General features: G+C 36.5%; 2 protein-coding genes across 2 annotated transcripts in view; both read left to right on the top strand.

Moving 5' to 3' along the window:
* The first annotated feature begins 106 nt into the window (after positions 1–106).
* Positions 107–1,858, top strand: GALNT4 (polypeptide N-acetylgalactosaminyltransferase 4). The gene has a single exon (XM_010008004.1). It carries the CDS (start codon positions 107–109, stop codon positions 1,856–1,858), a length of 1,752 nt encoding a protein of 583 aa, XP_010006306.1.
* Positions 1,859–8,242: 6,384 nt separating this feature from the next.
* The window catches only part of POC1B (POC1 centriolar protein B), a 43,603-nt gene continuing 25,542 nt past the window's right edge, over positions 8,243–26,303 (top strand). The window contains exons 1-8 of the mRNA XM_010008003.1: positions 8,243–8,406; positions 9,184–9,363; positions 10,640–10,747; positions 11,454–11,569; positions 12,301–12,434; positions 13,104–13,172; positions 16,633–16,785; positions 23,825–23,905. Of these exons, the coding sequence (XP_010006305.1) occupies positions 8,261–8,406; positions 9,184–9,363; positions 10,640–10,747; positions 11,454–11,569; positions 12,301–12,434; positions 13,104–13,172; positions 16,633–16,785; positions 23,825–23,905 (987 nt within the window). The 5' untranslated portion in view covers positions 8,243–8,260. The remainder of the gene's footprint in view (positions 8,407–9,183; positions 9,364–10,639; positions 10,748–11,453; positions 11,570–12,300; positions 12,435–13,103; positions 13,173–16,632; positions 16,786–23,824; positions 23,906–26,303) is intronic.

The raw sequence follows: 26,303 nt of genomic DNA, 5'->3' as shown, positions 1-26,303 counted from the left end.
CGCAGCTTGGCAGCGCCTGCACCCCCCTCCGTCCTGGGGGCGCGGGGGAGACAGCGGCGCTTTCAAGCAGCTCCTCTCTGCTAGGGGCTGCTTTTCATCGCCCACGATGAGGATCCGTCTGGCCAGAAGATGGACCTGGGTCCGCAAAAGCTGCGTGTTTCTCGGTTTCTTGATGATCGCTTACTTTGTGGTCGAGCTGTCGGTTTCTTCATTCGGTGCCTCCCTCGCCGGGGAGAGCATCACCAAAGGGAAATGGGAGAGGCGCTTTTCTGACAGAGCAGAAGAAGCTGTGGATTTGGCTCGTCCAGTTTATGACAAACCCCCGCCTGACTCTTATGCCCCAGGAGAATGGGGTAAGCCCTCTCGCCTGCAGCTGAGTCCTGAGGAGAAGAAACAGGAAGAGGAGCTGATTGAGAAGTATGCAATTAATATTTATTTGAGTGATAAAATCTCTCTCCACCGGCACATTGAAGATAATCGAATGAGTGGCTGTAAAACTAAATCTTATGATTACAGAAGACTGCCCACAACATCTGTTGTAATTGCTTTCTACAATGAAGCTTGGTCAACCTTGCTGCGGACCATACATAGTGTTCTTGAAACGTCACCTTCAGTGCTTCTAAAAGAAATTATACTGGTGGATGACTTGAGTGATAAATTGTATTTGAAAGCTGAACTGGAAAAATACATAAGCAGCCTGAAAAGAGTTCGTTTGATAAGAACCAACAAAAGAGAAGGATTGGTTCGTGCCCGCTTAATTGGTGCTACTTTTGCTACTGGTGAGGTCCTCACATTTCTGGACTGTCACTGTGAATGTGTCTCTGGTTGGCTGGAACCACTCCTCGAGAGGATTGCTGAGAATGAGACTGTTATTGTCTGTCCTGTCATTGACACCATTGACTGGAAAACTTTTGAATACTACATGCAAACAGCAGAGCCCATGATTGGGGGGTTTGACTGGCGGCTGACATTCCAGTGGCATTCGGTGCCTAAACACGAACGTCTCCGGCGCAAGGCTGAAACCGATCCAATCAGATCCCCAACCATGGCTGGTGGCTTGTTTGCTGTCAGCAAGAAGTATTTTGAGTACTTGGGTACCTACGATACAGGAATGGATGTCTGGGGAGGGGAGAACTTAGAATTATCATTTAGGGTTTGGCAATGTGGAGGCATGTTGGAAATTCATCCATGCTCCCATGTAGGCCATGTGTTTCCAAAGCGTGCACCCTATGCTAGACCCAATTTCCTTCAGAATACGGCACGTGCTGCTGAGGTGTGGATGGATGAGTTCAAAGAGCACTTTTACAACAGAAATCCTTCAGCAAGAAAAGAAAACTATGGAGATATTTCTGAAAGAAAGACACTGAGAGAACGTTTGAAATGCAAGAGTTTTGACTGGTATTTAAAAAATGTATTTGCTGAGTTGCATGTACCAGAAGATCGCCCTGGCTGGCACGGTGCTATTCGCAGTGCAGGAATAACTTCAGAATGCCTCGACTATGTCTTACCAGAACATAATCCAACTGGGGCTCACCTTTCTCTCTTTGGATGTCATGGACAAGGAGGCAATCAATTTTTTGAATATACATCAAATAAGGAGATTAGGTTTAACTCTGTAACTGAGCTGTGTGCTGAAGTCCCAGAGCATGAAGATTACATAGGTATGAGGAGCTGCCCAAAAGATGGGTCTCCTATCCCAGAAATTATTATATGGTATTTCAAAGATGATGGGACAATTTATCATCCTCATTCAGGAAAGTGCCTTACTGCTTATCATACAACTGAGGGGCGTGCTGATGTGGAAATGAGAACTTGTAATGATGGAGATAAAAATCAGATTTGGAACTTTGAGAAATAATAACTGCTGGTAGTACGAATCAAATGGACTGTGATCTCCAAGGTTTTTACAGAGATATAGCAACATTTGATTTTTATAGCTTGGAAAGTCTTCAGATGTGTCTGTAGTGGTGTAGAAACAATATCTGCTGTGGTGAACTGTAAGGAAAGCAAAAGCAACTACTGGGGTTTAGTTTCTAAAATATTGAATGCAGGTTTGACACCTTTTATTTTTGTAAAATTTTGATCCATTATTTTCTTACCTTGGCCTGTCATATGATAAAAAAAAGGCTTTTGAGTAGACTGAGAAAGGATTTTGGTGTTGTGGTTTTGTTTTGGTTTTTTTGGTTTGGTTTTTTTTACATTATACACATTAAACCTGTGAGATAATAATACATGAAAGTAAATTCTTGCTTTGAGCAGAATGATTGCAGTTCTTGCAGTGGAATAACTGACCTATGTTGCAGATACATTGTAACATATGTATCTAAGTAATGCTACAGTAGCATGTGATTGAATCTAGGTTTATGTTTGTGTTAAGTGGAATCTTGAGCCTTGGACTATTCTGCAGTTTTCTGGGAATTCATGTGCTCTTAAGGGTTTCATGCTGACAACTTGCTATATTTCATTGAAGAAAAGTTAGGGTTTTTTTTAGTAGATGGAGTTTGACAATGTTTTGCAGTCTTGTGCCTATTCTGGAAAACTTACCTCATGAAGGTGAATCAGAAGCTTTCATGTGTTTAGAAGAGGGTGGTAGCAGTGGAACCAAGGTTGTATGGATGGTACCACAAATGGGAAGAGACAAGGATTGCTACAAGTAAGAATTCTGTTTAAAAGTAATGGAAAAGGAAAAAAAGCACAGAATTACATTAGCTACTGCCATTTCTTAGCTGTATATTTAATATTTATGTTGCCTCTGTGTAAGTTTTCCCATGTTAAGCCTGGCATCCTAGGGACACAGCTTATGTGACTATACCATGTATCTTTTTTATTTATTTTTTCTCATGGTCTGTCAGTGGGGAAAAGGAGGCGGACACATAAGAAAACTTGGGCTGTTTTTGTTTGTGTCATGTATTTTGGCAACAGCTGGCATTCATCGGCCCTAGGCAGAGTGCACCACATGCTGCCACTTTCTAGTCACAGTAGTAGCATGGGAGACCTTGGATAAGGTTGGGAAGCTGAAGTTCTTGAAGCAAAGGGAATTGTAAAGGCAAAGGGCAGCTTGGAGGAAGCCAAGATTTGTTGATTAGGTGGTTCACAGAACTGATTTTTTAGAATGTTTTCTGTATTCTGTTATATTGATTTTTTAAGAACATTGATTCCTGAATTGTGTCACTAATCTGTTTTGAGTGTGATTATAGACAGTAGATGTGATATATTGTGTACTGGAAAAAAAACACCTTCTGTTAGTATGTGTGTTTTTAGATTTTTATAATTTATGTTGAACACTTATCTTAATGTTTCGGGCATTCCAGCTTTTTTGATTACTTTCACTGAATTGATAAATGTTCTTCAGTAACCACAGTGTAGGTCTGGTAGGTAGGAACTTGAACTAGTGAGAAGTAACAATCATGGATACTCAAGGAATGGAGTAGATGTGCATTTGCTGCAGGTATTAGTAAGTAAGAGGGTTAAAAGGGAGCAAGTGAGACCTGAAAAAAAGTGAAGATTTGCCAAAAATAAAGCAAGGGTAAACTAAGACTTATTATTGAGTTTTAGTGGGTTTAGAGGTTTGTGTGGAAGCGGGGTAAGATACAAGGGGAACAGAAGAAAACAATTTGGAGCTGGGGATGTAGCACTGAATCATGCTAAAAATACTTGCCACTGTGTGGCATGGGTTGTTTTAAGTCTGTAACTTATTTTTCAGAGGTTACTTGCAATTTTATCATTTATTTTTCCCCCCTCAAGTTGTTTGTTCTTTTTTTGTCTTTTTTTTTTTTTTTCTTTTTGTAAAAGGGAACTTCTTTACTGCATAAGGGAGACATTCCTGAAAAATTCCATTCTGCATTGCAGCAAGGAATTATTTCATGGACCTACAAGTTATGAACCATTTATCAAATTTTAAAAGGCAACCAGTCATTATGTACTAGGGCAATAAATTATACAAAGTATGTGCGTTTGTGAAAAGCTTGCTGTGTACTGTTACATTCAATAGAAATTACAGGATAAAGGCCTGGGTTCTCCTACATAGCAGAGCATAAGTTGTATGTGCAATGCGTGTTTCCTCAGATCAAAGTAATTAAATGATGTGAATACAGACTATGCAACTTTTATACAATTAACTTTTTTAGGACATGGCAAAAAACTGCATTTCATATAAAGAACTGCCTTCCTGTTAAAACTGACATTAAAAGTGTTCCTTATAAATTTAAGCAATAAGTCTAAATGGATCTGCCTATTATAGTTTGAAAGGCTATTCTTTCTGTATGTATCGGAAAATACATAACTCCTTCTCCCTGCCACCTCTCATTCTATTTTTGTGGTTATTTAAAAAGTAAAAGGAAAAAACAAGAAAGCAAGGAAAAAACAAAGCAAACAAAACAACAACAAACCTGGCCCTAGATATAAATTAAGTGTCATTTATTCCCAATTGGAATAAAAATGTTGAGGGTGGGAGAGGGACTACAGAAGGAGAGAGAAAGAAGAAAAAAAAACCTTGCCTTGTTAAGTTCTGATAGTTTTGAACTGAATTGCAGCAATTCCACAGAAATACTCCAATCCAGGTTTGTTGGGTTTTTTTCAGATTGTACATATTTCTGGAAAATCTGAAACTCTGAAAGATTATCTATGCTGTTTGAAAACTTGGGGAATACTTGTATGTATTTTGAACTACTGATTTAAGTGACTTAAAAAATTGAATGTAAACTTAACACTGAGTAAATGTGGGAGGGTTTTGGGGTTTCTTTTGAGAAAATAAAATCCAGAATGATAATTAAATGTTTGCTAGTGTGCTAACTCTCTTCAGTTCTTTTCCAATTGTCTAAGTACATACAGTATACAATAAAATTCCAGATTTCTTCTGTTGACTGAGGTTCAATTACCAATTGTTTTCCTCCAAGTGGAAAATCTTGTGAATCACTGTTAAATGCGTTTGTATAGTGACATTGCACCTTATCACAGTGAGATTTGCAAGGTTCCTGTAAAGTGTATGAGTTTTGTGGTGGTGGTTGAATACTCACACATCACATGCACAGCCCTGTACTCCGCCTGACCTGTAACTTTTGCACTGTGTTAATTGTATTTGAGATGCTTCAGTATTTGGGGGGGGTAAGAAAGGATGAAAAAGGGGTACATCTAGCTGTTAAGGTCTGTCTGAGTCTTTTCTGATCTTTTGCACATCTTGTAGTCCCTACGGTGGTATTCTGTAAAATGGGACTGTGACAGTAACTTGGTCCTGCAGCAATTTGTGTCTTCTTATATACATGTGTTTATATGAAAATGCATACTGTCAATATTCACAACTTGTAAATTGAGCTTGGTTTCATTGCAAAAAAAAAATTCCATTACATATCTGAAGCCCAGATATCTGTTCAGAGAATTGCAGCAAAGTGTTGTGTAAACCTGGCCTTAGCATAAGGCCAAGTCTTTATTGTCTGGTGTTCAATTCTGCTCTGACTCATCACCAGAAAAGCAAATTACCTAGAGATAAGTTAGCTATCCTTGGGTGTGTACAGAAAGGACTGATGTTTAAAAAAAACCACAAGTCACTGAGGTTATAAACTGGACTAAGTTGCATATTGGAGTCAGCTAAATGTGAATTTTCATCTTTCTTCTTTCTAGTTATAGTTTGCAGTTGGTCAAATGTTTTAATTCCTACTGCAAGGAAACATTTTGTCTTTCACCTCTAAACATGGTTCTGGTTATATCATGTTTTCTCTAAGAGACATGTGCAACAGATTTATTTGTGGTATGAGCCATCCTAAAAAAATTCTTCTAGATCTTCTGGATTTCTTTTGTTTCAGTTCCAGTATTTTACATTAGCCCTGGTATCTGTTGTGGACCATTTATTGGCGGTCAGGTAACTGAAAATCAGACTGTAGGGTGTGACATACTTAGCAAGTGCTGACAGAATGCATCAGCTGGGTCTGATCTGCATTGCCTAGGACCCCATGTGTAATCTGTCCTGGAAAGTTCTTGCTCCTCTCCTTTTGAACACTTAAATGCATGGACAAGATGAACTTGAGAGGAGAAAAATGCATAAAGGATTAAGAACCAATCCTTAAGATACTGTGCTTGAGTAAATTGGTGAACCATTGTTATAAAGCAGGCAAAATACCTTAAAATGGAATAAAAAGAGAAATAGAGAAGTTTATTTGATAATAGTAATAGTACAATTTTTTATGCATAAAACTTTTTTAATATTAGCATTGATAATGGAAATTCTTGCTGGCAACATTGTTACCCTATACATTCTTGCATTTAGTGCCTGTGGTTAGCTGAGATACAGTATGTGCTGTTGCAGCACAATGCTCAGGCATTGGCCATAGGCACCAACATTTATTTCAGCCTGCTTGAATAGGGAATAGCTTGGCTTGGCCAGGCTGAGGCTCATTAATGGTAAAGGGACCTGGTTTCCTTGGTAGATAGGGGCCAAAATTCAATATAGATTCAGAGTTTTGGCTTAGAATTTCTTTGTCTGGATTTACTCCTCTCCCTTGCTGCTCAGATACAAAGAAACACTAGCCTGTGTGCCTTAGGAAAATAGTTCAGCAATGGTTCTGTCAGTTACTCATCCTTTCCTGTGCAGGTCCTGAACTTCTTCCCTCCGTCACCCCTGGGATGGTGTCAGATGGGCTGGAACTGCAGCATCAGAGATAATAACAGACTGAATGTCATGGTAATGAGCAGGTGGCTTCAAGAGAGGAAACCTACCTAAAGATGGGGAGAGGATGCTGTGTGAGCATAGGCAACAGGGAGTCCAGAGGGACAACAAGGAATATACTTGTGGATCTCCCAGGGACAGAAGAACTTCAATTCACTGCTTGTGTCTCATTAACCTTGACATAACCCATCAGTGAGAGAGCAAGCTATGATAAACTGGCCATTGAATTCATTGTACTGTCATATTTTAAAATATTTCCTTCAGTTTTTAGAACTGAAAACAAAGAGAGCTGGTATTGCATGGCCTTCATGCAGTTCATAATGTTCTATAGGTACTTGGTAGTTTGTGCATTATTTGTTTTAGAAAAAGTCTGCTGTAAAATAGAGTTCTGAGAAGTTGGAGGGAGGAAAATATTCTGTACTTCTGTGTCAAATTTCGGCCTATTGATATGGGCATAGGGATAGTCTGGTCACACATCTTTTACCAGAAGCTAGTCATGTAGAGCTAAAAATAATATCTCTATTCTGAATCCCTAAAGAGAGTTCAATATGCAATACTTCGTTTGAGGCTTGCCTTGACACATGTAATAATAAACAAGCTTTGTTTGTGCTATGTTGATGCCTGAAAGACATTGGGAAGAGGAGAGCTATCCTTTTCATGTCCTTCTAAAATTCTAGGAGGTCCTTGTTCTTCCTGTCCCTCCCTTTCTGTACTAGGGATAGAAATTTTATAACTGAAAGGGTGGGAATGTGAATTCCTTGCTTTTATTTATGTCCTGCATGCTAGCACTTGGCAGAGATAAAGGCAATAAAAGTGTAGGAATATCAATCTTGTCAGTTTAATTCAACTGCTAATTGCTTTTGTTGCTTATAGTTTCCTGAAAGTAATCAAGCTCTGCTAAAATCTATGTCTGCCTTCTCAAATGCAGGTAGTATGGTCTACCTGTAAAGTGACTGCAAAACAAAACAAAAAAAAGGTCTTTCTATTGTCAGACGAACAGCTTCACAGTGTGTTTTGAACTAGACAAGTATTAGTATTAAAAAATTGGTACTTAAAATAGAATGGAATTATAAAATGTGGATGTTTACTTTAGAGTGGACTTCTGCAGTGTTAGAAATTATACCTTGAGTTTAAGTTGGCTTGTCTTTTCAGAGTTAAAACACTTGATACTTCTAACAAATTCCATCTCAGAGATCAAAGTGAGATCACTGAAAATTTTGTCTCTTGTTCTTAGTATTTGGTAACACCAGATCTGGATTCATACATAATGATTCATGAATGATTTTCAGCTTGGATTTTTTTGTTCTATATCTTTAAAGTACTTGTAAGCCAGTTTGCTTAATAAGCTGTAGAGCTACCTGTTAAGAATTTTCCTTTACTCCTCCCAGTCTTCTGATGTTCTTCCAAAAGGTGTTGGCATTGCTGGCTGCCAGGCCTCTGCTGAGGCCAAAACCGAGTTACTGCTCCCATCCCCCTAATACCCAGTAAGCTCACTGGTGAATCGAAATTCATAGTCATTAGCTCTGATTTTCTAATAGTGGTGAGTGGGCTCTTAGTATCTTTTATTTCTTGCCAGCTACCTCCTCTTTGGATAGGTTTCTTATGGTGTGGAAGCTGAAGACACCACGCAGAGCTTACAGATTTGTAGGCCACACAGAAGCGGTTACCAGTGTACAATTCTCACCATATGGGCAGCTAGTTGCTTCAGCTTCTCAAGATCGTACTGTCAGACTATGGATTCCTTGCATGTGAGTATAACTGGGCCATGCTGGCTATGTCTGTCATTAATGTGCAGTGAGAATATTGGGGTCTTTACCCAAGACAAGTTTCTCTTCCCTTCCCACATCTCTCAGCTTTGACAGAAACAGATCAGGGAGCACAAGCAACACAGTTCTTTACTGTGCTACTTTGTTCTTTACTGAATTTTCTGTAGTTTTGAAAGAAAATGTAGTAATTCAGAGATCAGAATTTCATGTGTGTAGTATGATAGTTGGTAGTATTTCTCTGGCTTAAAGGATATATTTTTTAATAAGAAATGGATAGCTGCACTTCATTTTGGAGAGACAAGTGACTGAAGAAACTGAAAATAGCATTTTTTGAAAAAAAATTAATTAATTGACTTGCCTTTTTAAACTGTTATCAAATAGTGATTATGAGCTATTAAGAATGACCTTAGAAAAGATGGTATAACCCTAAGTGTTTTATAGATTACTGCATCAAAAATATTATATTCTCTTTCAAATACAGTATGGAGGCTAATGCTGCTGGTTAATTGCAGTGTTCTCTAAAATAGGTCATATTAAATACAGTTACTTTCAAGTCTGTTATTCTAATAATTAATATTCAAATAAGGCAAAAAATATTTGCAACACCAAGATTTAGCCTGTATACACTGCTTTTTCATTTGACTAAGTTTCCATATATGTTCATTTTTTAGTTTTATGGGATTTTAAACTCCTTCAGCTCAATATGACTGTGTTTTCTGTCTTGGTTGTTTGGTTTTGCTTTTTTTTCTTTTCCCCTAGTCATGGAGAATCATCGGTACTGAAAGGTCATACAGCATCTGTTCGTAGCGTGAGCTTCTCACATGATGGCCACTTTCTAGTTTCAGCATCCAATGATAAATCAATGAAAATATGGAGTGTTCGGCATCAGCGTCTTTTTTTTTCCCTATTCCAACACACTCATTGGGTTCGCTGTGCCAAGTAAGTGTTGTTTTTATTCTCTTTGTATGGAAGCAGAACTCCAAGCAAAGTGTTTTTATTTCTCAGGGTAGAAGTAAGAGAAGAAAAATCTGTGAGTGATAAGTTATGTTCTACCACTAATAATGAACCTTTAAGTAATCAGTCTTAAGCACACACACCCATTTTATATATAGCTTCCAGTTGAAGTCTGAAATCTTGCTCTGTTTTAATATGTGTACATACTAAATATGTTGCTGGGTGTTCATTTTTCTACTTGAAAGGACAAATAGGGTCTTCTGTATTATTTTCAGCCCATATCCTGTGTTTCTTCAGTCTTGTATGTTTTTGTTCTATATTAACTTATATTGCAGCATATACGTGTTTCTAGATTTATTATGCATGGTAGAGGTTATCTCAACTATTCTTGAAACAGTAGTGGCAGAAAAGAGTGATCATGACTCAAAATGAGCTAAGCTTATGTAATTGGAAAAGGTAAAAGAAATGGCCTTTGTACTGCAAGTTAAGATTTGCACTCTATTTAAAGGCACGGCAGCTTTTCAAAGACAAAAAAAGATTGTTCTTTGTGGAGGGTTTTTTGTTTCCTCCCTATTAATGGAAAAATCTGCAGATAAAAGAGGTCTGATTTAAACCTCTTGAGAAAGTAATTTAATACTGGTGAAGTGCAAAGCACTATGAAGTTCTGAAGTATCTGATGGTTCAGAAAAAAAAAAAGCTCTAGGAAATTGTATGTGGATGCTCTTGAGCAGTGTTCTAATATCCTAATGAATTTTTTCAATATGAGAAATAATTAATGGTGAAATTAGAGATATATCAAATTTCCTGTTTAGAAACCTAGACTAGTAGACTAGGAATAATCGTGAATGTTTTGCTGACAGTTTGTCAGTCTAGAGAGAACACACAGGAGAATATATATGTAGGTTAAAATTGAATGCAAGGTTTCTTCTGTGTCCTCTTTGTCTTTTTGCCTATAGTTTTCTATAGTAATCTCTTTGGCATATGAAGTGACAACCTTAGGCTACTGTTATCCTCCTACCCCATCCTGGCTCTTTCTTGCTCATGGCACTGCTTAATTGTGAAATGGAGGCAGGAGGGGAAGAAGCTTTTCTTTGCAGTTTTATTACTCCATAAGAAATATGAGAAATTAAAGTGTTATTTGAATAATGCACATTTTAATTCCTAACAGGCTGTTTTGGTTCTGGAGTTCTGCTATTTATGTCTCTAATGCTAATTTAGGTGTTATCAGTTGTTCAGTAATGTATACACTTGCATATTCCAGATTTTCACCTGATGGAAGACTAATAGCATCTTGCAGTGAGGATAAATCCGTTAAGATATGGGATACCAGAAATAAAACTTGTATTGAAAGTTTCCTAGATTCTGCAGGGTAAGTTACTAAAAAAAAAAAAAAAAAAAAAAAGCGCTTTCATGGTTTTCCTCTGTTTTGATAATGCAATTTGATACTGGACACTTCAACAGGAAAAGCTGAAAATTCTCTACTTATTTATGAAAAAAGTATTCTGCTAGCTTCAGTTACCTGCCCTATATAGGTTTAGAAAATACTTGCTTTTACTTATCTGCAGTTTTCTTAAATTTCTTGGAACCAGAGTTTTCATTAACAAATGCAGTTGAATATTAATTTTGTATATGTGCTTTGCGAATTTCACGCTGTCATCTCTACTTTTTTCCAAGCTAAAAGGTTGTTAGATGATGTTAGATGTTATCTAGATGTTCTGTTCTTAGACAAAATTATTTTACTTGCTGCTTACAAACTCTTTGCAGCATTTTCTTCTAGGAACTTGGTATTCTAACACATTCTCTGAAGATTTGAGTAAGGACAATTATGCTGTCTTTTTAAAAAAAGCCAGATTATACAGTCTTATTTATCATGCACATCTGGTTTTCCTATGCTTATTTCAGTTACTTGAAATGCTTTATTTGAGTTTCCATACATATGGATTCCAAATAAATTTGTGGTAATATATAGATACGTATATATATACACACACACATTTATCTACATAAATATACACACACCCCCAAATATTTCTATGCAAACATATGATCCATCTGTTTTCAATAATTATATTTAGATTTGCAAATTTTGTGGATTTCAACCCAAGTGGTACGTGTGTAGCTTCTGCAGGTTCCAATCATACAGTGAAACTGTGGGATATTCGAATGAACAAACTACTGCAGCACTACAAAGGTAAAAAGCAGCCATCATGGTTTGTTTTATATATATATAGAATTTATTTTATTTTTTTTTTTACAGTGGAACTCTTTGCAATTAATTGTGATCTATATAGATTACATTATTTCATTCCTTACTGGGAGAAGTGGACAAATAGGTCATAGAGTCATAGAATACCAGGTTGGAAGGGGTCTCAGGGATCAAGTGGTCCAACCTTTCTTGGCAAAAGCATGGTCTAGATAAGATGGCCTAGTACCCTGTCCAGCTGAATCTTACAAGTGTCTAATGTTGGAGAATACACCACTTCCTGAGGGGATTATTCCAATAATTGTTTGGATTGTTCTCCGTTTGATAAACTTTTCTCTTGTGTCCAATTGGAATCTCCCCAGGGGTAACTTGTAATTAATTACTCATCTTTTCCATGTGACCCCTTGTAAAACTGAGTGTCCATCTTCTTTGTAGCCACCCTTTGAAGTACTGGTATTGGCACTTTATAAGGAATCTTTTTTAGTCTAATAGCCTTAAAAATCCAGTCTGTAAACTGATTATTCTTTTGCAATACTTCTAGTTTTTAGAACAGAGCTAAGCAAATGCTCTGGAGAGTCGGCTATGCTGTAGCACTATGGGGTTTTTAGCTTAAATTAAGTATGTTGTTCTTTGGGAAATAGAAAAGAGGGAAGAAATGAAGTGTACATTTCCTGTTAGTAGATATCTACAGTCTTTGAATATTGTCTTCTGTAAATTAGTTCACAGAGCAGGGGTTAATTGTGTATCATTCCATCCTTCTGGTAACTATCTCATCACTGCGTCTACTGATGGTACCCTTAAGATTTTGGACCTCTTAGAAGGAAGACTTATTTACACTCTTCATGGACACAAGGTATACACAATAATCCTATTTAAATGGAGATCCTAATAGATTAGTCAGTATCGTTTCAAAGGGAAAGTAACATTTATGCCGTTGTGCCTTGTGTCTTGAAACTTGCAGATAAACTTCAGTGGAGAGCAAAATGTTGTATTAACACACCTTGTCACAAATGCATTGATTTTACCTACAACCATGCAGTTAATCTGTTGATATTTTGTGTGCTTAATGTTAAGTAATAGACCATGTTCTGAATTAATAATTCCCTCTCTTTGTTGTCAAAATCAATTATTTGGCACATTAGTCTGTCTATTGAAAAACAGTGCTTTCTAAGGAGGCAGAAGTTTATGGAAGATAATTTTTTGAAGAATGGCAGACTCTTGATGCAAAACAAACTCCACTTGCAATAATAAATCACTCAAACTCATTGTCTTGAGTAACTTTGTATATATTTGATATTTTTTTATTGCAGAGTTAAGGCACACAATCCAAGGAAAATGATGCTATTTTCCTACTATTGATTGTAGTAATTATAGTGAAGTATCTTACAAAGACTGCAAACCAACTTGATGGAAGAGTTACTATTGCACAAAATTTTACTATAGTTGTTTCTTATTAAAATAAAAAAATCATTGATATAGTAATAGCATAATTTTACTGTATGCTAATTTCTTTTTCTTTTAGGGGCCTGTGCTTTCCGTGGCTTTTTCAAAAGGTGGTGAAAAATTTGCCTCAGGTGGAGCAGATGCTCAGGTTTGTTGGGATTGTCTCTTTAAATTCCATTTTTAAAATAATTTTTACAGACAATGGGAGTTAAACACAGTGTGCCACAGTAAGGTGATAATTACAGTATGCTGACATCCATTCTGTCTAGTAGTTTGTTATAGACTTGCTTTAGCCTAGAGCTAAATTTGAGGAGAAAAATGATAAATACATAATTTATAAACTTGATCTTAACTACTTTCAATTGGATGTTATGAGAAGACCACAATATTATCCACTTCTGTTTTACTTATTAAAATAAAGAAATGATTTTTTTAAATTGAAATATTTGAATTGTTGCAATTCAGTGTGAACAAGGTAATTGTGTTGCAACTAGCATTAATGCCTAGATGCTCCATTCAGTTTTCATTTATTTTAAAGTCACTACTCTGTGATCATAAGAATTAAGAACTACTACTAGCACACTGGGAATTGGGAAAAAAAAAATCTTGTGTTTGCTTTGCTAATTTATATTGATGAAACAGCAAAGTACTGGATTTCATACAGGCAAGAGATGCTTAAGCACTTGAAGTTAAATTTAACAGCAAATCATACAATTAGTCTTCACGAACCATGACAAATCTCAGTTACAAAAATACTGCCAAGCTTCGGAACATCTGTCTATTACGTCTTTTAAAAAAAGAAAGAACATTTGTAGTCCAAGGCTTAGAATTTCACAGTCTGGAATGTTACTTAATATTATTTATCTTTCGTATTGTTTCCTGTTATAAAAAGCTAAAAGCTCAATTTTGACACAAAGCCATGCTGTAGAAATTAGGCTCTTTTGAATTTACCATAGCTCATGTTTATGTTCTGTTTCATGGAGCTTGAAATATGTTTCAGCTAGTAACTGAGACGGTTTTGGAAAATAAGAAATATTTTTCAATTTCAAACTTCAGTGTCAAGTGGAAAAACACAGTCTGTTTCTGGTTTTTACTTGATGCATCAGAAAGCACAGTTTCTAGAATGACTTGAAGGCACTCAGAGAAAGCAACTAAAATTGCTTTCTATCACAAGGTGTTAGTAAGAAGCAGTGCCTAGACATGCAGTTATTGGAAAAGTAAAAGTGTTAGCAAACTTCCAATATTAATTTTATAAGCTAAAAATAGCCACCAAGAATGAGGGAAAGATTCCTTGAATAACCAGTCTAATATTTTGTTTTTCCTACTAAAGGTATTTTTATGTGAATTTTCCAGTTCCAAACTGAAACTTTGATTCCCAGGTCGTCTTGAATTGTTGACTATAATTTTCATCAGTGCTTTCTTTTGAGTTTTATGACAATTGGTATATTACACTTAACTTAGGAGGAAGTGAAGTGCCCATTTCAAACTAGATGACATGACAGAAGGTTAATCTGAGAATCTATGATGATAGAAAGGACCTACAGTATTAAGGCTAGCTCAAGCTCCCAAATAAATGCCACCATAACGTAGGAATGCCTGTCTTATTGCAAGTTTCTTTTGAATTTGGCATCCCTAGAATGACATGCAGTCATGTCATTGCCTTTCTCCTGCTCTGAGTTCATGCTGTAGAGCTGGTGACATATGGGATCACGGAGTGAGTAGGTATTGTAGTGCAAAATCTATAAAATTACTCATGTTTATCAGCAGTTTGATATAGTGTTTTCATGCTAAAAGCATGAGAGACAAGATCCAGTTTCATCAGGAAGTGCTTTTTTATGTCAATGCTGAGTTCAAAATAAGGAGTCACAGTAGGTCTATTAGTGAATCCTGGTTTTATTTACCTTACATAAAGGCCTGCTTTTATCTGTTGAAGTTTTTCCCTTCTACTTTTGAACGTTCTGGTGGCAGAGAGCTAATTAGTTCGCTGCAGCTTTCACTTTTGTGATGTAGGTTTTAAAAGTTGTAGTGCTAACCTTTATGTGGTAATGCCTATGTTTATATAGTTGCCTATAGTAAACATAAGAACTTGATTCCTCAGTATCCATTTTTTGTTGGTGTATACAGATGTACTCAACAAACATCTGTTTTTTGCTGACCTGTCCACAGCACCCTTTCATGTCTTCCAGAACAATTGTAGGACCTCTTCTCAGCTCAGTGTGACAGAATTAAGTTGGTTTACTGTAAATGTAGGATGTATTAATTTGAAATGTTCTACTGGCAGATCAGCAATGTCAAGCTGATGAGCAGAGGCTAGCCATAAAAGTATTATCTTTTATCCTTTTTACATTATCCAAAAGATACTGTCTGTCCACAGCATGGGTTGGTGGCAGTTGATTCATTGTAAGTTTACCACAGATTACTTGCTCTATACACACAGTATTTCAAGACTCTTACCTTTTCAAACAACAGATAAAATCTGTTTTTGCTCCATCAAAGAAGGAAAACCGGTATCTCTGCTTCTAGTTTCAAGTTTCTTTCTGGTTGATGCAGAGCCAGCTGAAAGCACATTAAATATTTGAAACAAGCACCGCGTACTTTGTTTCCTCCTCTTTGCTTCTTTCCTCAATGAAAAAAACCTGAACATGTAGAGTTCCAAAGTTCATGTTCCTCTTTCTTTTAAGTGAAAGGGCAAAGTTATAACTATTCCTTTGGAAGGTAGTAGCCTGTGCTGTTAATTCAGTTCTTACTATATAGAAGAGACAGTTCATTGTGTCTAGTGACTGCCTTGACATAAAGGCAATTATTTCCTAATGGAATTGGTATTTTTCTGGGGTTGCACATAGTTGCTTTTTCACTTTTTGCATTGCAGTTGGGATACTGAAGGCATATATGTATGTTTCCATGCTGGTTTTACTCATTTTTTTTATCTGGGATGTTGGAAGCTGCAGTGGCATGGCCTTCTACTTCAGAGCCAAAGGGAACATCTGGATCTTGATCAGCTCAAATGCTCACCACTGATTAAAGGTCTTACTTCTGTTGCCTCCTGCCTATACCCTTGTTTACACTCAGTGCTGAGCCAGTTGAAATTGTTAAACTGGCAGGAAACTAACCTGAAAAATGGAGGAAAGTCATATAAAAATGTTAACTTCATGCTGGATTGGGTGATGGAAGAAGTGGAATGACACAGTTGAGAAGAAGAGGGAGGGAAAGCAGGACCACCCTCTTACAGCACAGTGAATCAACTAACACCTGTCATTCTCTTATCCCCTGCAAGACTTCATAGGGGACAAGAATTTAATATCCCTTTGATTTAGGAGAAAAACAACTTGGTACAGTCCAGTGGGACAGAAGTGTTTTTTTGCTTTATGATTAGGATTGAGACAGTTTTTAGATATATATACACTCTTTAAAAATAGATTGAAGCACATCTGTTAGCCTGGAAGTACAAAATGTTCTGGGGAAGAGCCTGTGTTGTAGAAGGAACCAGACTGGTAACAGCAAGCTCATTCTGATGTTGTGTTCTATTAGTATTAACAGACTTCACTGAATAGTTTTGTAGTGGTCACTGAATAGCTCTAAGTAGTTACTAATATGATGGCTTCTTACAGGTATTGCTATGGAAAACCAACTTTGATTCATTTGATTATAAAGAAGTTATTAAACACCATATTAGAAGAACGCATATTGATGATCCTCCTCATCTTCTTGATATTTACCCGAGATCACCTCATCTCCATGATGAAAAACTTCAGTCAACCGAGGTGAGTTCAATAAGTACTCTAATACAGGAAACCAAAAGCTTTTGTACTACCTGTCTGCCATTTTTAGTTAGATGTGCTCTGTGTGTACCAGAGAACATTCTGTTGTTATGTGTAGTAATTTGGAAGCAACCATAATTTACAAATCCCCATTAATATTATTAGGCTAGCTGGAGCTTTCAGGTTTATCCTGGTGAATTTCTTTCATTCTTTTTGTGTAAGTCTGTTTTACACCTGATTTTAAAAAAGCATAGGTGATAGTCTGGTTTCTGAAGTAACACAGAAATTTTTGCAGAAGATATGTGAATCTTCAGTGAGCTTTAGACTGCTACTAAAAATATATGGTTATAAGGAGGGTAATGTGTCATTAATACAGAAAGTCAAATACTTGGTAGTCATGAATTGTCCCTCTCTCCAAGATCCGTAGGTATTGTGAGAAGATCTTGATATGTATCTAGAAAGTTCAGAAAGCCTTTCTAGACTAGTAGTGTGGTTTATGTCACTGTGTAGTCTGATTTCCTGATACTTCAATTTTTCAGCTACTTTACAGTCAAAGATTCTACCAGCAACTCTCACAAATATTGGGAATTAGGAACCAAAGTAAAATGTCAAATATTCTGTATCAGCATTTGGAAAATCCTGAGTTTGTCAGGTGGTCTGAAAGCTATGCTAAATAGGTAAACAGCACTATGCCTTAAAGATGATCATTGTTTATGATAAAACCCCAGGGATATATTTGTGACTGTCCTTGGTAGACCTGGCGAGCTTCTGCATGTCAATGACCTATACTTCTGTCTCTTCTTTGATGTCCTCCAAGTGCCCCTAGTGTCCAAGAACTGTTTCTAATATAAATCTAGAAATGTTTTTGTTGCTGTTATATACTAATAGATTACCCCCCAAGTTCACCATTATCTGGTTTTGTTCATATAAAATGCAGATACTGCTGCCATGGCATTTGTTTCCTGTTCAAACTTTTAAAACATGGACGTTTTAAGGATATCAAGGTGGTTTTTTTTCCCTCTCTGTGTATGCAATAGGAATATATGCAATATAAGTAGTATAAAGATTGAAAATATTTTTATGTGGGAGAGGGACCCTGAGAGAATCTATCACTAAGTATTCTCATGTGTCTCTTTCTGTTGTCAAGTTGGACATGAAGCTTTTTGATGCGTAGCATTTTGGTCAGAACAAGAGCAGGACAACAGCACATATGACAAGCTTTATAAACAAATTTCTCTGCAAGACATTAATTGCAAGGTCAATGAATAAAGTGAAGTTTACTGGTAGCAGCCTTCAATGTAGGTGGTCAGTGCTGGTGCAAACTCAATCATGGCATTTGCCGGTGGATTTAAACCACTCTTGCCATATCAACAGTTTGTTTCAGACCCATTCAAATTGCACCTGGTTATAACACGTGCTAAACAAACACAGCAGCTTTTAGCTGCAAGGCTCAACTGATTTCTTTTCAGGTCAACTTTTCCAGACCTTGACTGCTCAAATGCCTGGCAAAGATATAAATATTCTCTAAATCAATTTTTGAGGGGTATTTTTTGGTCTCTCTCCCAGGTCATTGAAAAACTCTACAAAAGAATTAATGATTTAAGACTAAAGTAAAACTAAGACTAGGAAGCACCCATTACCACTACTGAAAGGCCCATAAAGGAAATTTGATAGTTGAATGTTAAGAAATTATTTATGAGTTAGCTTTGACAGATTTCACTTAACTCGATGTCTGCATTTATTCATGGCTGTAACATCTGTAGCAGCTTACAGGCTTCTGACTTAGCTGCTCTGTAGCAGTAAAAGGGCTCTATGGCTTTGCCATTTGTTGTAGCAAAGTTTTGGTCTCTTGTGGTATATTTTTCTGGCCCAATTTTAAGAATAAAGTTGCTGTGTTTAGTTTTCTGCTGGCATCACATTATCTGTAGAATATCATGCTCTCAAGTAAACATGGACTATAGTGTATTCTTTGAGACAGAACAATGTCTGATAGTTTCAATAAAACTGATAATACTGTAATGTACTATATTCTTATGTTTTTAAACTATTATCATAATTATTAAGATCTCTTTTGCAGCTTATTTTCTGAATTAATGTAGTAATAGAGTAGCTTAGACAGTGTTAAAGTCAGGTTAACAGGTTTTGTTGCTCCATATGTATTTTCTTTTCTTTATTGTTCCTCCTGTCTCTCTCAATAAAAATTATGGGTTTTTTTGTTGTGGTGAGGAAGAATGGACCTTACCATCTGTACAGAAACATAATTTATCCAGACAAAGCTAGTATCAGGTTGCTACCAGCAGTAACATGCTTTATTGGCACTATGATTGAAAATTTTCAGTGTTCCGTCTTCTTGAATATTTCCACATGTAACTGATAAAAAGCAGCATTTCTAGCCTCACTGTGCTATGCTGTACTCTGGAGAAGGAAAAATAAAGTATTTTTTTTGGTCCCTATTCAGTTAGAACAAACTTTTTTTAAAAAAAACAAACATCTCCATCTCTTTTTAAGCAACAGGCAATAGAGAGAATTTTAGCACTGGTCAGTTCCACTGCAACACCACTCTCATCTTTCTGTGGCTCATCATGTTTCTAATATACAAGGGAAAGGAGGAATTGAATCATACACATCAGAGGGAGCTGTTGGAGGTCATCCAGTCTTGTTACCCATGATACATGAAGACAGCCATGGCTGTGTCTAATAGGAATAGTCTGAAGAGGAATGGAAATGCCCCATTCTCTCTGGGTGATCTATTCCTCTACAGTGCAGCAATTCTAAGGATACAGTTTTTCCTAGTATCTCATCTGCACTGCAGATAAAATGCAGAACTGTTTGCTTTCATTTATTTTCTTTTTCATGAGGAACATGACTGATCTTAACTAAACTGAAGTAACAGTATTTTAAAAACCTTGGTAACATACTCAAGAGTCATAGGCAGTCAGAGGAGGCAGTTCAAATATGGATTATTTAGACCTTTCAAGGTTTCCTGAAAGCCGCCACAGTGTCATCTAGACACTTGGGGTGTTTTATAATACATTACCCTGAGTTATGCTGAGCTGGTTAAGTTTAGTTATCTCTATAGCAGGAACGATGATAGATTTGCCTTAGGATAAAACTCAAAGTGTTAGAACACAAAGTTCAATACATGTACAGGTCGAACTCAAGAGGGAGTTATGCCCATGTTTTTTAAATTCATGATGTCTCATGCCACTCCAGCTTTCTTACTCCTTTTGGATAGTTGTTGTTCTCTATCCCTCCTTGCCTTAATGTGGCAAGGTCCCTGATAGTCTAGGACTCGATTCTGGAAAAATAGTACATGCATAATGGAGCTGGCTTTGCTCAGAATTTATTTAGCTGGGTTCAGAGAGACAGTTGTATTGTTTTCATACATCACCATTTAGAAATGTTTTTTTTTAAAAAAAACAACTTGCACAAGGGCATTAAGAATAGCAGGTATCACCTGATATTTTGCCTTTAGGGTAGTGTACTTTTCACCTTTTCTCAGAACTTCCTTTTTTACTCTTCAAAGCTATAGTTGAGTTTTCTCTCTATCCCTGCCTACTTGTTGAAGCATAATTAACTTTTATAATAGATTCCTTACTTGCATCTCCTCCCCTTCAGACCATCAGTAGCCTCAATTTTAACAGTGTTGAATTTCATATTTTTGATATCTAAACCTTTACAGCTGTTCCTAAACTGCGCTTATCAATGTGATTCTTGAATATTCAATAAGTAGAGATTTAAAGCTTATAGTCCTTACAATTATTCAGGCAATTTGGGAATGTAAGTAAAAGACATGTTCGCTGAAGCCACTTACTTTTTCCATTGACCATAGAGGTAATCTTGGGTGACCAGTTCAAGTACAGGTATCCAGCCATGTATCTGAATTTAGCTGAAGATAATTAATTTTTGGTCACTATCTCCCTTTGAAATAAGAAACTTCTAGAAATATTTGAAAATATTATATTTCATTAGTAATGCAGTTTTAGTGTAATATCCTGAAAGACATGTATTCCACTTGGTAAGAGTTTTATTCCTCAATTTCCTCTGTATGTCATTAATCTTTCATGTACTAAAGACTTCTTTAAAATGGATGGAAGATAGAAATAAGTTTCCTTTAAAAACATAGCATTGATGTTTAAACATACTAAGATGTGTATGTATAGGTTAGATCTAGAGAATGAAAAGCTATTATTGACTTAGATTTATCTTACATGAAGGAAATCCAAATATCCGCTAGGTGGCAGTAGAAATAAGAATATACAGCTTGCTTAGCTTGAGGCGGCCTGCCCAGCGCAAAGAACAGTGTTTAATCACATTGGAAAGACTATTTCAGAGCTAGCTACATCACTTTCCTGTAAAATGCTTTGTGAGAGTAATTTATAATTTCCTCTTCTAGTTTTTTTGTTGTTGTTGTTTTTAATATAACGCCAATGTCTCATGAAATATATTATAAAAATTAAGTGAAGGGTGTTTTTTTTTTTTTCTTATCTTTGAGATTGGATATACTTTATTAAGAAAAAACAGAGGGATATCTGGAGGGCATAATTGTTTACTTAAAGGATGTGGCTGAGAATCACATACTTGTTTAGGTTTCCTTCTTTTGTTCCTCCCCTAGTTCTCTGTCCTAAGCAGTGATCCTAGTTCCTGCCTTCATGTTTTCGTGCTTTTTTTTTTCTTTTGACACTTTGCTATTTCTGAAGTTATCAGGTCTGGCTCTGTAGCAGAATAGGTTTTCCTGATTCTCTGGGTTGCTCGTTTTCAATTGATGTAACTACAATCCAAATTAAAAGACAGAATATCTAAAAAAAAATCCCTTATGGATGAAGACTGGCTTGTTGAAACTGAATCCAAGAAAGAGCTAGGCACACTGCTAGTCAGAAAGGTGAAGTAGCTTAAAAAAAGAATAAAAATCTCCCCTTTAAGAAGGCTTGTCATCTCTGACTTGTAAGTCCTGCTTGCTAGTAAACTTAGTTCATCATCTTCCTCCCTCCTGCTCCTCCATCCACGTTTACTGAGGAAGATCTATTAGTTTTAACGTACATTTCTGCATGTAAGTTATGGAAATCTAGACAAAAAGAAGGAAAACACCTCAGGCAGTAGAAGATGCTATTGCCTGCCTTTTCTGGCTATGACTTCCAATTTTAAGATCTCGTTCTAGCTACTTAACAAGTTAATCTCTGATCTGAAAGTCTCTGTGCCAATGTATAGACTGTGGCAGCAGGGATTTTTACATGTGGAAGTAGCACTGAAGTTGTTACTGAGTGAGCAGCTCTGGCTGCATTGGTGTTTTGACAGTCTTCAAGTGAAATGGTAGGCTCTTTCTCCTTGAATAGGCAACATAAAATTACCCTTGTATCTAATAAACTTTCAGCAACTGAAGTATAATCCTGTTACTAGGCAAGTGTGAGTTTTGGGGGTTTTCTTTAATTTTTCCACTTTCAAACAAAATAGTTGGAATTAATGCTGTCTCTGATAAGGCCACTGTCGAGTAACTGATAAAAAGTTGAAAAGGGGAAAGTTCTTTTGTCTTTACTACTCCAGACCTTTTGGTGATTTGAAAGGCATCTAGTCTTTCTGAGAATTTTGTCAGTTCATAAAATAATAATAAGAATAGTACTTCTATATGCTTCATCAGGTTGAGGAGACAAAAGTATTAGACTGTGATATACACCTGGATAATAAAGTGATAGGGAAAATATGGACACAGATTTTTATAGACAGGATATTTCTGATCATTAAGTGAAACCATAAGACAAATGAAAACAGCAGCTTTTTCAAACCTTATGTTGTCTTATAGTTTGTTAGTGCTTCACTTTCAGGAAAGGACATGAGCAAAATATTGCTAAAGTTATAGATTAACTCCTTTAACCAACAATGAGTAGTCCAGCTGTGATACTAAGACATCAAAATTGCAGATGTTGTGATGACATACCTGATCAATCAGCCTCTGACATTATCACAGTATGAACAAGTTTTTCCTGTGGTTTTAGGAACAGTACCATTTGTATTTGGCCAGTTATCACAGATTTGAGTGTTACCTCCTACCTGTTTTCCGCAACAGTGTTTTTTGAGTTATTTTGATAACCAGAGTTGGCACATAAGAACCAGGCATGTCAACAGTCTGTCTTTTTGGTTGCCATAGATGACTCAAAGAGCTTGAGTGTCAGCTGAGAACTGATCAGTCTGGGCTGTTAAGTGTGTGCTCACTTTCAGCTTTGGTGTTAATGAGGTATACACATCAGTAAGGCAACACAGGCTTAGGAACTTGGTACCCATGTTTATGTGGAACCTCCTAAGCTCCAGTTTGTTGCCTCTTGTCCTATCATTGGGTATCACTGAGAAGAGCCTGTCTCTGTCCTCCTGACACTTGCCCTTAACATATATATAAACATTAATGAGGTTATCCTTCAGTCTCCTCCAAGCTAGAGACCCCGCTCTCTCAGCCTTTCCTCATAAAGGAGACGTTCCACTCCTTAATAATCTCTGTGGCTCTAAAGGGCTCTTAAGGAGCCCTTATGGTTGTTCACATGAAAAAAACTTTCAAAGGCACCTGCAGGGGAGATTAACAGTTGGGAAGTGGTTTGAATACTTCCTGATGTTCGATATTTCAGCAGCATCACAGGCCACTTTGTTAATTGCATGACTACAGCTTTGGGCAAGTTTTAAGTTAATTGTCTTAATAAATCTATTTCAAACTAGTATTTGTAACTTAATTTTTATTGATCTGTCATACAACTGAACTCCTTAATACTTACAACTCTTGTGGAAGGAATCCCCTGAGTTGGTTTTGGGTGGGTGTTTATGAAGTATCAATTATATTTCGGTAATAAAAATGCATATCTGGATTCTCTTTCTGTATTATATGATTGCATTTTGCATGTTTGGAGGGTAACATCCTACCTTCATTTTTAATAATTTTGAAACCTGTTTCTAGTTCTTAGTGAACAGTGGTGCCCTAAGGTGGCAAGTGGTCCTTTTTATTGCAGTCTTATTTCCCTTTCTCTACTGGTGCTGAAATAATAATATAATTAATTTTCAACAGGTCAACCCTACCTTTGATGTGACTAATACACAAGCATTTGACCCACCTGTCATAGAGATTATGACATCTTTCAGTGCTCTGGTAAGTTGCTTCCTGAGGTAGAAGTTGGGGGTGGTGGAATTGGGAAAACGGGCATAGCTTAAACTATACCTTTAACTAGCATGTTATTGGAGATGTACTCTTTCAGTCTGTATGCATGAAATATATATATTTTTTTTAATTGTCAACTGCTCAGCTCAATATCCTAGTTTCTCAACTTAAGCTTTCTTTCACAGTTCCCAAGGCCAACCAGAAGATGGAGTAATAGCAAAGCTTTCATGTTATACTAGTAATTTTACCCATATGCTAAGCAGAAATTCTAATTATAAGCTCATGCTAACTATATCTAAATATTTCTGTTAAGATGTGTGGCTTATTCTCAAGCACTTTTTGTAACTCTGTCTTAATCTGCAAATAATGGGAAACCCAAAGAATAGATACATCATTGATAAAATCCAAGTCATGTTTTAATTTTTCTCCTTTTATGGCATCTAGTAGTTATCTTGGAGAAAAACAAAAACAAAACACCAAAACAAACAAACAACAACCAAAAAATCCCAACACATTTTAAGAGAGAATCATAGGATTAGATCCTTCTAGTGTTAGCTTTTCATATGACATTGGTATAGCATGTGGGAAGAAAGGAAGGCAATGTTTTAATGGTAGTTTCGTAGGAGGAGAAATATGCTCTCCTGGTATGAAATAAAAAAGACACACTGTTCTAGAATTAGGTTAAAATGAGAATTTCTCTTTTAGCTCTCAGTCTGTTCCTGTGAATGCATGGATTGTATCTTCAGCAATTTTAGTTACCATAACAGGAATTTGCATGATTGAAGGGTTAATACAGATGAATAGGCAGCAGGTGTGGTTTCTATGGTTTTACTTTGTCATGAATGCTTTATGAAAAGGTATGTTGTGAAGGTACTTTACAGAGATCATTTATTGAAGATCATGATATAGAGGTTGATGTCTAAGAGAGAATTTTTCTTCAAAACAGTCATATATTAACTTCTATTGGAGAAATGATCATTAAAGTTTAGCAGTTGTATTTTCACAATGATTTTTTTTTTTTAAGATAGCTTCTGTCAAAAGTAATTTGTAGACTTCCAAAAATCTCTGTAGTAGGCTTGACAGATACTGTATTATTGTGGGATGTAATTTATTGGCTACCTATTACCTTAAAATACTCTGTTCATTACTTCTTGATCTTAATACTGATGACAGAATTCAAATATATGGTTACACTGTAATTCTTTGTTACATACATATAGATATACCAATCATTTAGTCTCCTCCATTAATTGATTGATATGAGAGTAATTTATAAAGCTGTATGCTCAGAACTCATCATAGGAGTAAGATGACCCACTAGAGTCAGCATCCTTCTGGCTACTGGCTTTATGGTAGTCTTTATTACAAAAATGTTGCTTCAGAATTCATGCATTTTGACTCTGTTAGTAATAATTACTTTTCCTCCCCCTCATTATTTTTAATCTCTTGCTCACTATTGATTCTTACATTTCCGGATCTCAGTATTCACCATGTGCATATTTTTTCCATCTGTCAACATTTGTGAGTCTTTGTTACTCAAGTTACAGTCTTAAGGACAATTTCTCTGTCCAACACACCACTATTAACCACATATCCAGAAATCATTTGAATGTTTTCTCTGTCGCTCCCATAGTAAGTAACATTTCCCTGCACTTTGCCAATATATCTGGTCCTCCCTATTTTCTAATGTTGACTCATCTTTTAGCATCATCATTCTGTCCAGTGTGTCTCTGCTGCATTACCAGTTTCTGGGTTTTTTTGTACAATTATTACACGTTTCTAATCAGGCCACCCATCCAGTTTCTTTGTGTCTTGTTTCGAAAAGGTTCTCGTTCTCAGTAACTTAGACCTTTTTATCTGAAGCTGGTGCAATTTCCCCAATGTATAGGGGCCATGTGTGTATTTATTGCCTTTTAATCCTCCTTTAACTTGATGTTAGAAACCTCTAGTCTAATTCACCTTCCTCCCTCATCTCTCTCCCTGATTGATTCTGACCTTTCTCCCTGATTCTGACCCCTCTGGGTTGCTCTTTTTCTACTGGTTATCAAAGACAATATAACTGTATGCTATTTTCTTCTACCTTTTCTTGCAAACCTCTCAAGACCCATCAAAGGTTGCTTATGTCCTTTCGGTCCTACTTCTACTGGAAGAACGCTGTTTGAATGACTAAAAATTGTTGATCAGATTGCCAGTTCAATTTACAAATGTCTTGTATATACCTACTTACTCTTTTTGAAGTGTTTTGCTCTACCTTTAGCAATTCTTCTGCCCTTCTGGGTATGTGTAGAGAGAAAAATGTGCTGCACTGGAGTATATTTAAGGGTTCTCGCTTCATGTGTGTAACACAGCAGGATCCTAAAGGTTATTTGCAAAGCACCTTAGCAAGTCC

This window comes from Chaetura pelagica, unplaced genomic scaffold (assembly GCF_000747805.2).
Source record: "Chaetura pelagica isolate M959 unplaced genomic scaffold, ChaPel_1.0 scaffold50, whole genome shotgun sequence".
Classification (NCBI taxonomy): domain Eukaryota; kingdom Metazoa; phylum Chordata; class Aves; order Apodiformes; family Apodidae; genus Chaetura; species Chaetura pelagica.
This window is presented reverse-complemented; position numbering and strand designations above follow the sequence as displayed.

Excerpts from the sequence above, each read along its gene's own strand:
- GALNT4 (XM_010008004.1), top strand. The coding sequence starts at position 107 with ATGAGGATCCGTCTGGCCAGAAGATGGACCTGGGTCCGCAAAAGCTGC.